This window comes from Branchiostoma belcheri, unplaced genomic scaffold (assembly GCF_001625305.1).
Source record: "Branchiostoma belcheri isolate BF01 breed outbred unplaced genomic scaffold, Haploidv18h27 scaffold28, whole genome shotgun sequence".
Lineage (NCBI taxonomy): Eukaryota > Metazoa > Chordata > Leptocardii > Amphioxiformes > Branchiostomatidae > Branchiostoma > Branchiostoma belcheri.
The window spans coordinates 151,105-163,175 of NW_017803887.1; the positions used below are offsets into that span (position 1 = coordinate 151,105).

Below are 12,071 nucleotides of genomic sequence, written 5' to 3' on the forward strand. Positions count from 1 at the left end.
TCAAGCAACTGGATATGATTCTGGAAACGGTCAGACACTTCAGGTAGCATCCACTAGCTTTCATCAGTGACACTGTACACTTGTCAGAAAAGCAGGTTTATAAGCACAAACTATTGATTGATATGCAAATGAAAAGTGAAAACAAAATTTTTGGAAGTCCAAAAGGAAACAAAAGTTATGTCTTACCTCTGGCCGTTTCCAAAATCATATCCAGTACTAGTTGCTTGAGTAACAGTTTTTTGGGCGTATCTACCAGAGTAGATTATAAATCTGATTTTCGTTTGTAGGTAAATTTCTCCTCGTTGTGCAATCAAAGAACTTTACTACCCACTTATTATTTATCAACCTGATGATGATGAAACTATTTATGAAGTTTGAAATTATATCATTCATATCCATTAGTAAGTAGGTACATGTACATGTATTAGCACCTCTGCAGAACGTACTGCGCCTGTGCAAAACCCCCATTTTCATGGTTTTCCATCTTCTATAATGGATTTCGTTGGATTTTTGGTCAACATTGCATCAGTATTTTGCCTGTTGCAGACAATATTTTTTCCGACACAACATTCGGAATCTACTGATGGGATGTTAACCTTATATACTCAAATACGAAGTCATATGAGATGCTCTGCCGAAGTGCTATGCCAGGGTTCTCCCCAGAAACTTTTAGTATGAGGAGGAAACTTACCGAGCACACACTAAGCGACGCTCCGGAGGAGGAAGCTATAGCATTTTGACTGTTATAAATAGAAATGGAGGCCATTTCCTGCAATTTCAGCCTTCTGTCTTTCCTAAATATACAAGTTACACATAATAGCTTAAGAGACTCCAACACCAAGTTGAAAGAAAAGAAATGGCACATTTAACCATGATTTAACTTCAAGATCAAGGTGTTGGGACTCTTCTAGCTTATTACTATAATTGGAAACTCAATTTTTATGTGGTTGTCATTATGCATTTATTTGCCGGTAAATGTGTAACATTATAACAAGACAGGTAACAGCATCTTATAGAAGTCACAAGAGGATACATCTCCTTTATTTGTAGTTCTGCACCAAGCAGTGCAGCACTTGTATACACTACTACTAGAACAGTCTTCACTATAGCAGGGTTCTCCCCAGGATTTGAGAGACATGGCCCCCCCCTCCAGAGGGGGGAAGCTGAAGCATTTTTCTTTATCTAAATACAATTATGGAAGCCATTTCCTGCAACTTCAGGTTTTGAACTGCCAGAAAAAAATGTTAACATACAGGAAAAAATTGGGCATAGGTTCCACGCTCTGACCCCTAACCGGGGGCCAACGGTGCCTTCAAGTTCGACAATTGAAACAGAATATGACATTAAGTCATACATTTTCCACTTGGAACTTGAGGCAAGCAATTATGGGAAAATGTAGAGAAGCTGGGACAAAACCTTATCCTAATGCTAATCCTTATGTTATCACCAACTTGTAAACAAGTCCCTTATAATTATCAAAGTACCATCAAGAGTACCATCAAAACAAAATTTCACTTCTCTAACATTAAATAATCGGTCTCATGTTTAGGACTAACAAAGTTACACATTCAAGAAAATACTTTTGAATTTAAAAAAAAAAGAAGAAAAAAAAAGAAATCTGAAGAAAAAATTATTAATCTGCACAACATTTTTATTGGTTTCTATCCCTTTGCTTGTCTACAAGTCGATAATGTGATTGTATCAATTTTCAAACGCCCTAAAATTAGCTAAATCGGCGAATTAAGGTGATTGCGCAATGGACGTGCCCTATGACCTTCGACCTTTTGGGGGTCATGCAGGCGTCAACAGTGCCCTCCCCATGCCTTGCCCGTCCGTTTTCGTCGGCAAATTTCTGCTTTTTTAGAGGTTTTGAGACCTTAAAACTCATACCATGGGAGAAAAAAACCACATACGTTATTTTTATGGTAAATATCGCTAAAATGGACCATGCATTTTTTTGTCGCGTTGCCGATTTTTGGCAGAAGCCTTGCGGTGCGGCCGCCATGTGCTACGCCGATAGGTACGGGCCGTCCCCCGTACCGGGTTTGTGGGCAAAATTCAGCTTTTTTTTAACGTTTTCGGGACTTAAAAACCGACAGCAGGGGAAAATTAATCGTATACGTTATTTTCATGGGAAATACCGCTATCATGAACCAGACATTTTCTGTCGCGTCAACGAATTTCGCGGCCGCCACATGCTTCATAATGTCGCGGTACGGTAGGGAATTTTCTACGGTTTATAAGTTCGTAAACGTATCGGCTTTTATTTTTAAACTTATTATCAGGGTCGAGGGCTTTGGTTTACAAAGAAATCAGACAATTAGCTTTCTTTACACGACTTCAAAACGCTAGCGGGGCGCCCGATGTTCCACCAATGACAGCGATTCTCTCAGTAGCGTCGTGCGAAATACTCATTGTTTACTCGATTATCGCCCCATTCACAAGTTTTCAGAGACAATGCCGGCGGGAAAATAGACGCCACTAAGCCCCGAAATCAGGAAATTTTATCGAATTTTAGCGAAATTTGTAGAAAAATCGGGATGCAACACCCTAGATTTGAAAATGAGTATGAGGGCGCTGAGCTAGGAGTATCAGGGCGCAGCGCCCTTGTTCCATCGTCTGGGGAGAACCCTGGCTATGCATAGCCTCCTTCGCAGTCTTGTTGGGCGTGGGCGTAATTTTTTCTCTGAGCGACGCGAGTAATATGCCGCCGCGAGGGACGATTTGCTGCCGAGGGACTTTTGCCACGGAGAGAAGGTTTCCGCGCTCCAACAAGACTGCTTCCAATCGGCGAGTAGAAAGGACCTCGGATTAAGCCAGCCTTTCATAGAGGCTATTAACATGTTCGTGCAGGTCCAATTCACATGTTCGCGCAGGTCCAATTCACATGTCCGCGCAAGGGTAATTCACACATACGCATGACACGCGCTCGCCTTTGTCAACGGTTGGTTTTATTAGTGGAAGGTTCCAACAGAGAAAGAGTGAACATTGGTAATGTTACAACAAAGACATTGCTGTGCATATTTAAGCATCCCATGCAAACAAACCAAGACAAACTTTGCAGTACTATTTTTGCTCGTGAAATGTGCCATTCTTTCTATTACGCAACTTGCTGCGGAGCGGTGCGTTACCCTCCTTTGACCAGTGAGATCAACCCGCCACCAAACAACATGGCGGCACTTATCTGTCCACGTCCCCCTGCAATATCACAGTTTAGCTTGCGGGTTCCTGTAGTAGTGATCTGTTCAAAGTTATTTTTCGTAGCAGCAATAACTACGGGATTTTGTTGGGTGGATAGGGCTCGGTTTTCGGGAATGGTTGGCGTTCTACCGACGGGTTGATCGGCTACCGCTAGAAAGTTGCAAGTTTTGGCTCGTCGAGCAACGGGGCGTGAACACCTCCCTGCACTGGTGGCGTTTATTGCGGGAAGTTCACACATCCATGCCAATCGCTCCTAATTGTTTTTTGATAGCCCTTTCTACTCGCCGATTGGAAGCAGTCTTGTTGGAGCGCGGAAACCTTCTCTCCGTGGCAAAAGTCCCTCGGCAGCAAATCGTCCCTCGCGGCGGCATATCACTCGCGTCGCTCAGAGAAAAAATTACGCCCACGCCCAACAAGACTGCGAAGGAGGCTAGGCTATGCACAATACATTACAGGTTTCACACAGGTGTAGTACGTTCTGCCGACGTGCTGCTAGTATATGTACTAAAGTAAAGTATCAAAGATTCTGCGCGGCAGCCTCTCTGGCTGTCTTCTGTCGTTTGTGCTGGTGCTGTCTTCTCCTGGTCTCTGCTCTGACCTGTTCCACCAGCTGTGTGGAGTTGTTACTCGTGGTCCCTTCAGAGGCGACAACCGAGATCGGGGCGTCTGTCACATCCTGGCCGTTACCTCCAGCTGAAAGAACAAATGAATACACCTTTCTTGGCATGATGGGAAACAAAATGGCGGTGCCCATGGAGGGTCCCTAGCACAAAACAGGATGTTGACAGTAATAAACCACCTTTAGGTGCTTCTTGGAGGAGCTGCATCATTCATTCCCATCATACACCTCTTGGCATGATGGGAAACAAAATGGCGGCGCCCAAGGATGAGACCTAACTCAAAACGCGATAACTAACCTTCTGGTGCCTCTCGGAGGAGCTGCAGCAGTTCTCTCTTGGCATGATGGGAAACAAAATGGTGGCACCCATGGATGAGACCTAACTCAAAACACGATAACTAACCTTCACAGGAGCTGCCGCAGCTCTCGCTTGGCATGATGGAATACAAAATGGCGGCACCCATGGACGAGCCCTAACACAAAACAAGATGTTCTACCGTATGTAATTTATAACTGACCTTCTGGTGCCTCTTAGAGGAGCTGCAGCATTCTTTCCCTTCATATACCTCTCTCTTGGCATGATGGGTAACAAAATGGCGGCACCCAAGGACGGGCTCTAACCCAAAACAGGATGTAATAACTGACCTTCTGGTGCCTCCCGGAGGAGCTGCAGCAGCTCCATGGCCTCCTGCGTTCTCCGCCTGTCCAGAACCCTCTGCTGACAGGCCTCCTGCAGCTGCTCCACCGAACCCTTATCCAGCTCAAGCTGAGACGTCAACTCCTCAACATCAGCATCAGACAGGAGCTGGGAAACCAAAAGGTGATGTTCAGAACTCTTCTATACTACATGTAGATGAGAATATCAGCATCAGACAGGAGCTGGGAAATCAAAAGGCTACGTTCAAAAGCCTACTATACTAAACGAGGAAATGTCGGTGAAGGTTAGACACCCAAGTAAGAAGATACGCCAAAAAGGAGTTACTCAAGCAACTGGATATGATTTTGGAAACGGTCAGATAGACATTTCAGCTAGTATCCACCTTTCGTCAGTGACACTAAGAGACTGCAGGAGAAATGCAAGTTTATACGCATGAAATACATGTATTGATTGATACTTCTTCAAGAAAGCAGCAGAACACTTACCTCCAGCTGAAACGGTGTAAAGGAAACGATGGCTGCGATGTCCTGACGTAACTTCCTGCACAGCTGCCGGACTTCGTTGTCTGTGGAGAGGTCTACAATAGGCCCGGCCGTGTCAGTCTCATCAGTACCGTCTGTCTGTGTTACATCTGTCAATCAGAGAGTAGAAGATTTTTCATTTGTTTCATTATATTCATCAAAACTATATACATGTATATCAGTTCAGTTTTGGTTGTCTGTACCGTTTGTTTGAATGACACCTGTCAATCAGAGAGTGGAAGGTCTTCAGGTGCTCAACCAGTGAACTCAGTTAACATTGGCACTTGTACGATAGTTACATTATGTAACCCAACACTAGTTACCATGGTGACAGACGTCTGGCTCAGGTCATTGACCTGATTTGTTTGGAGAAGAAAAGGAAGAAGAAACACAGAAAAAACAATGTTTTCCTTCTGCAAAGGTAAACATACATGACTGTCATAATACGTAATAACTACAGAAACGCTAGCCTCTACCAGGCTTGAGGAGGCGGCTGGAAAGAGTAGAAATCGGCCAAAATAGAGAGATAAGCATGCCAAGGGAGTTTGGCCGTTGAGAGAACAGTTCGCCGCCCCACAAGCCTGTCGGTAGTCGCCATTTCTTTGAAGTCCACTAATCGCTATCTCATAGGTGCCAAGTAGCTAAATTACCCCTTTATTGCTTTGCGACTGGGCCGTGACGGACAGTGACACGAACGGCTGTGTGAAGTCTCAGAGAGGTCAGGAAAATTTCAAGTCCACAGCCGCGGAACATTTTCCCATAAAAAAAAACACACAAAACTCCAAGAAAAGAGAACCCTATAATATTCAAGACCTTCCCGACCATGTTGCCGATCAAGATATTGGTGGATAAGCAGCATGAGCCCCCGTTTTCAGTCTGGCGCATGCTTCCCTGTCGCTAGCGGCGTGGGGTACAATGGCCGCGCAGGGGTACAATGGCCGCGCCGCACCCGGTGCGGTGCAGCCGGCAATAATCCGAGTTAACTAATATTATTTCCAATATCAGTATAACTATAGTAGTTTTTTTTTCATTCCCGACAATATACAGTTTGTTTAACTATAGTACCGGCCGGCTGTCTTCTCTAGACGTATACACATGGGCGCGGCTCCCCACGACGCGCTGGTTAGTTTATTGCTTAAATGATCTTCTGCGCTGAGATAGTTCTTTTGTTGGATTAATGGTGGGATTACTTTTATGCCGTTTGATCATGGCGACTACCGACAGGCTTGTGGGGCGGCGAACTGTTCTCTCAACGGCCAAACTCCCTTGGCATGCTTATCTCTCTATTTTGGCCGATTTCTACTCTTTCCAGCCGCCTCCTCAAGCCTGGTAGAGGCTACAGAAACGCAAGCAAATTAACATAAAAACATTCAAAACACAGACACAACAAAAACTTGAAGAAGTATCTTGCTCTCTGCTTACCGTCTGGTACGTCTGGTCTCCACTCCTGTCCCTCTGTGAGCAGCTGCACGACAGTCTGGTCTGGGATGAACTGGAAGAACTCGTTATCGGCCACCACCGTACCATCCTCCTCCAGAACTATGCTCAGGTCTTCCTCTTCTGGCAGGTTCAGATGTTGTCTTCCTATAAATGTAAAGCAAAACAAGAAATCAGAGATTTTAGATTTCCGAGAAGTAGCAGAGACAAAGTCGATTGGAACTGCATTGTGGAATCCGTTCTCTGTTCTCTTTAACTGTTTTTGTTTAATGACTGACCACAGATATTATGATATATCCAACAGTTACTGTACATTTGGGACCGCATTGTAGATACAGTTCCCTAACCACACATATGTGTAGATTTGTAAATATTGTACGTTTGGGGTTCATCCATAGCAGCGACACCTGTGCTGCAGTGCAATGTGAACCAGGCAGAATTGCCCTGAGGAAGGTGACAGACGGTCACCAAAACATCATCTATAAATAAAATGTATATACATCATAATCAACATGCCCGTAGCCAGGGGGGGTTCCACTTTTTATGTATAGGTATAAGAGTTTTTTAAAAAGATGGACTGATTCGTGTCACCAGCGAGGCTGGAATCGTAGGAAAATGGTTCACTTTGTCATTAAAAAAGTTTAATCTCTGATTTTTTTCTTTGAAATCCTCTAAAAAAACCACAGGAAATGCCATTTCAGAAGGTACATTTTTCAAAATTTCTGACGCTCGCTGGTCCCTCAAGCAGTGGGAACCCCCCCCCCCCCCTCAAAATACTGGCTACGGGCATGATCAATGACTGGATCCTACTATATATACAGTACCACCCCATGTAACTCTGCCCTCATGACCTCAATGAAATGTCAGTGACCTACAGAACGATTTGAGCTCAGTCTCATGAATATTCATATCTCGTTCAAGGAAAATCCCACCAGTTCAATGCGACCATGTACACTGTACATGTACACTGGTCTTGCTGTCCCCAAATGAACTATTGGAACAGAACCAAGAAAGTCCAAACCAGCAGGTGGCTTGGAATTGACACTGAAGTACTGGTAGTTCTATAGCTATTGGCTATATGGAGTTATACATGTAGGTGGGAGGGGGGAAAGGGCATTGACCCAGCTAAATTTATCACTACCGGTAGCAGGAATTGACAGGCTCACTGAGCCCATTTCACATGTAGTGAGACTCAACTCTGGGTAGGAATCGCAGCTGTTGGTGGGATGAAAATGGTTCTTTGTTCACAAATCACAACTGCACGGTTTTTAAAGACACACATGTCACAACCAATGCATGTCAATTGCAGTAAAATACTGTATTAGCATTTCTTGGAGATTGCTGTTCAAATGGCATGGTTATCAAGTTTTTTTCAGAAAAAAAGCGAGTGAATCTGACTAGCAGCCTCCTAAGTACAACATCAAACTGAAATTGTCTTTTCTTCACTTCTCTGACACACCGAAACACTCATTTATTATTACATGTACATCGGATGTTGTCTGTCCATTAGGTCAATGACCCCAAGCTTCTGGCATTGTATAACAGTCAGTAAGTGAATCCAACAACCAAGAAATAGAACTGGTGTGGCCCAAGTATGGTTAGGACAATAGGAATATTTACCACTACCAGTAGTTTATTTGATCCTTAAAAATCACATTTCACCAGAGTTATACTACTGTACGTAACTGACATTGTATAACACAGGCTCGTGAATCCAGCAACCAAGAAACAAAACTGGTGTGGCCTAAGTATGGCTAGGACAACTGGAATATTGACTTACTAGTACATGTATTAATCCTTAAAAATCACATCTCAACAGAGATATACAGTACTGTACATAACTGTACACAGCCTGATGAATCCAGAAACCAAGAAATAGAACTGGAGTGGCCCAAGTATGGCTAGAACAAAAAGGAATATTGACTTACCAGTAGTACAGTAATCCTTAAAAATCAGATCACCAGAGTTAGTAGTTTGTGTATCACATTACTGCGCTGACCTGGCCTGACCTACACGACATGACCTCAGGTAACCCTGCCTGCCCGTTGAAGTCCGATACACGCAGAGCCAATGAACTTACCAGGATCATGTCTGCCCATATAAATAACCTACAGCACACTGGAGCAGCCATTTGGCTCCCAATTCCCGATTGGTTATGGGGTTAGGCAACAGGGAGAGAATAAAATCAATGGTGGGGTAACTCTCGGTCATTTGATTGGAATTGTCTGTTCAGGATGATCAGGCTAGGTCATTGTATGTCAGGCTTTTAGCTAGGATTTTTTTGGTGGGCGTCCATTTTTTTTTATTGTATGCTATGCACAGTGAAGACATGCTGAGTGCAAGATTTTAGGGGGGCTTTTTTGAAATTCATAATGCTCTCAAACACTACTTTCTGCATTTTCAGGTGTAAATTTGAGTTTTTTCCTTCAGTAAACCATCATTTTTGTATTTATAGTAAGGCTGAAGGGAGGCATGTGTGCATGGCAAGGGTTGGGAGTGGAAAAAATAGGGTGTCTTTAGGGTGTCCTACCAAAAAGTAGGGCGTCCAATTTCTTATTATTTTCAGTACAGGGCGTCCAAAAGACACCCTGGACACCCCCTAGCTAAAAGCCTGTTGTATGTGTTCGAAATACCAATCTGCATTCTGTGTTTTGCACAGGGATTTTCAAAATTGCAAAAGAAAAATTATACAACCTGCAATTCTGCATTATATTTTAGGTTGAGAGAAGGTTGTAAACAATGTAGCAAGGAGGCTTGTGTATTTGCAGAAAGTGTTTTTTTTTTTAAATTGCAGAACAAAATTTTGACTCATCTGCAATATTGCAGAACATTGAACAAAAGTATTTCTACCACTACTGTTACTTTAAGTGTATACAGTGGTCGAAATACTTTTTTTCAGTGCTCTGCAATATTGCAGAAGAGTCAAAAGTTTGTTCTGCAATTTGAAAATACTTTCTGCAAATACACAAGCCTCCATACTACAACCTTCTCAAACCATTAATGTCTTTTTTACATCATATATACCTTTGTAAATCTGTAGCATCACTGTAATTCTTTTAAGTTTAATCTATCACTCTTTTTAATTTCAGACTTTATAGATCCTTCTCCACAGAAAATTTATCATTTACTGGTATCTTCACAGGTCTTTCACCGCTGTCTCCCACTACAAGCTACTACAACTAAAATCATACCTTACCTGTAAATGTACTACCTGTAATCACACCCACATATCATCCTTCCACACAACATACTAATAAAAGACACGCAAAAAAAAACAGTACTTAACTCTTAAGCAACTCGATATATATGATTTTGATGCTACCTGAAATGGTCAGACTACTACCCCTTTCGTCTGACACTAACAGAACTACAGGTTTATAAGCATGAACTATTGATTCATATGCAAATTAGTGAAGACAAATTTTTGGAAGTCCAAAGGGAAACAAAAGATAGACAAGTCAAGACAAGGATGATGCAAATTAGTGAAGAAGCTCCTGCTGCTTCAAAACAGACATAAGTGTTGTCTGTCCTTGGGGCCAGAGTGTTCTTTGCTAAATTGAAAACTATTGAATCTGAAGCCTATTTTTCCTTCTGCAAAATTGCAGATTGTATAAATTTTTCTTCTGCAATCTTGAAAATCTATCTGCAGATTGCAGATTGCAGACAGGTATTTCGAACACTGGTATATGTACATTATAACCTCCACATGGCCCTCCTGTGGGGGTACAAATTATAGAATTCGCCTAAAAATTAGTAAAATACAATGTAAGTAAGAAAGGAAATGATTTGACAGGATCTAGACTCAGTCTGTGGGAGGGTTAATTTCCGTCTAACAGTGGGGGGAAATGAACTCTGTGCTGGCTAAACTCCTCTGCTTGGAAGTATTCTCCCTATTTGGTTACGTTTTTATGATTCTGAATGTGTGTTGTTAGTCAGTGGTAGAGACTACAAGTACTAGTAGTAGTACAGTAGCTTACTAAAATAGTAGTAGCACTGCATGAAAATTTATTTATGAGATTAAATTTAGAACAGGCTATAGAAGCACTCACCAGGTGCACTTACGAACCTAATGGTATTAGCTGAAAATTTGGTATAGAATTACACATAGCTTTGGTTATTGGGATAGAAAGCCAATGTTTGAGGTCAGCCACACCTAAAGCATGTTAAACTTTACGATCCCACCACACTTATGGAAAAGAACGGAGGTCCATTCCGATGTGAAACTTACCAAATCATCTTATGTACCTAACGTGTTTACACAGTACAAAACTGGCATTTATGCTTGAGGGCGATTTACCAGTTTTGTGAAACAAACAAGGTCAATTCAAAATACAAGCCCAGTTTGTGTTGGTGTTGATAACAATCTACATGTATGTCCTGCTCACTGACTTTTCAGGTCAAGGACTTGATGTCAAGCAAGGAAGAATTATGGAAGGAAGGAAGAAAGGAATATCATAAACATTTACAGAAACACAACAAACATGGAACGTGACCAGCAAAATGCATCAATCAAGTATAACCATCAATCTACCAAGATGTCCAATTTGATTTCTGATGACCTAGAACTATTTTCATATTTTATATATGACAAAGGTACAACCATCATAGTATTCATACAACTGGTACTACTTAGTACCGGTAACTTAAGTATGCAGTAAATCTTTAAGAAGTTAATTTTCAATTGCTGTTTTTTGCTTCGTACTACAAGATTAATATAATTTCCAAGCAGATGAAGCAGACTTTTCTCAGTTTTTTTTTGGGGGGGGGGTCACATTTGTGGTGTTTTGTAATTTTATTTTTAGTCTGTATCTGTACAACTGGTATTGCCACCAATTGGCATACAATGTATTACAAACACACCAGCTTGAAACATAAGCTTGGTGATTTGTTTAGCTTCATACCTTTATCCTGCCCAGGGGGGCTAAATGCTGAACTGTATGACTATAAAATTGAATTACATTTGCAGTGGTTTCATTTTGCAACTTAGATCTAGGAGGGAAAAGAAGATTTTTTCTAAAATTCGCTATCAAAACAATTCTGTATACAAATGTACATACAGTGTAACACATCAGTCTTCAATGGTCATAAATTTGCAAAGAGGTCATCACAAAGAAGAAGTGAAAATAAAACCGCTGCAAAAGATTTCCAGTTTGTTAATAACTAAAACAAAAAGCATGAGTTACATGAACTATTCCCAGGGTTCTTGCGATATGGTTTATTCAACTTATTACATTTAAACTAACAGTACATGATAGGTAAGTATATTGTATTGTTGTAATATATAGACTCCTAAAGTCCTATAGCACTTAGCATTAGAATATAGCGTCCCAGTATGCACTACTCATGTTTTTAACCTCTCGACCACATTTGGTCACATAAACATGACAGTAGACATTGAAAATCCAGTTTTACTGCCCTGAAATAGCTTTGGGTGTCTTCCATCTCCTGAGTAGTAGCCTCCATAGCATGCCAAAAACTGGGGGTTTGGGAGGTCTTCAGGGTCTTTGGGACTGCTTTTATGTGCTATTTTCTGATTGCATATAGCAAGGAAATTATACACAGATCTGTGTACATGTATGCCCTTGCATATAGACAACATAGCCGGCCTGATTGAATTACTCCCATTTTTTACTGG

The 12,071-nt window shown here is 41.7% G+C and overlaps 1 protein-coding gene across 1 annotated transcript in view; it reads right to left on the reverse strand.

Moving 5' to 3' along the window:
- Positions 1–517: 517 nt before the first annotated feature.
- Positions 518–12,071, reverse strand: part of LOC109472685 — a 17,147-nt gene continuing 5,593 nt past the window's right edge. Inside the window, exons 2-6 of the mRNA XM_019772531.1 lie at positions 6,422–6,583; positions 4,964–5,109; positions 4,466–4,625; positions 3,643–3,894; positions 518–648 (exon numbers count right to left, since the gene is read on the reverse strand). Of these exons, the coding sequence (XP_019628090.1) occupies positions 3,719–3,894; positions 4,466–4,625; positions 4,964–5,109; positions 6,422–6,583 (644 nt within the window). The 3' untranslated portion in view covers positions 518–648; positions 3,643–3,718. The remainder of the gene's footprint in view (positions 649–3,642; positions 3,895–4,465; positions 4,626–4,963; positions 5,110–6,421; positions 6,584–12,071) is intronic.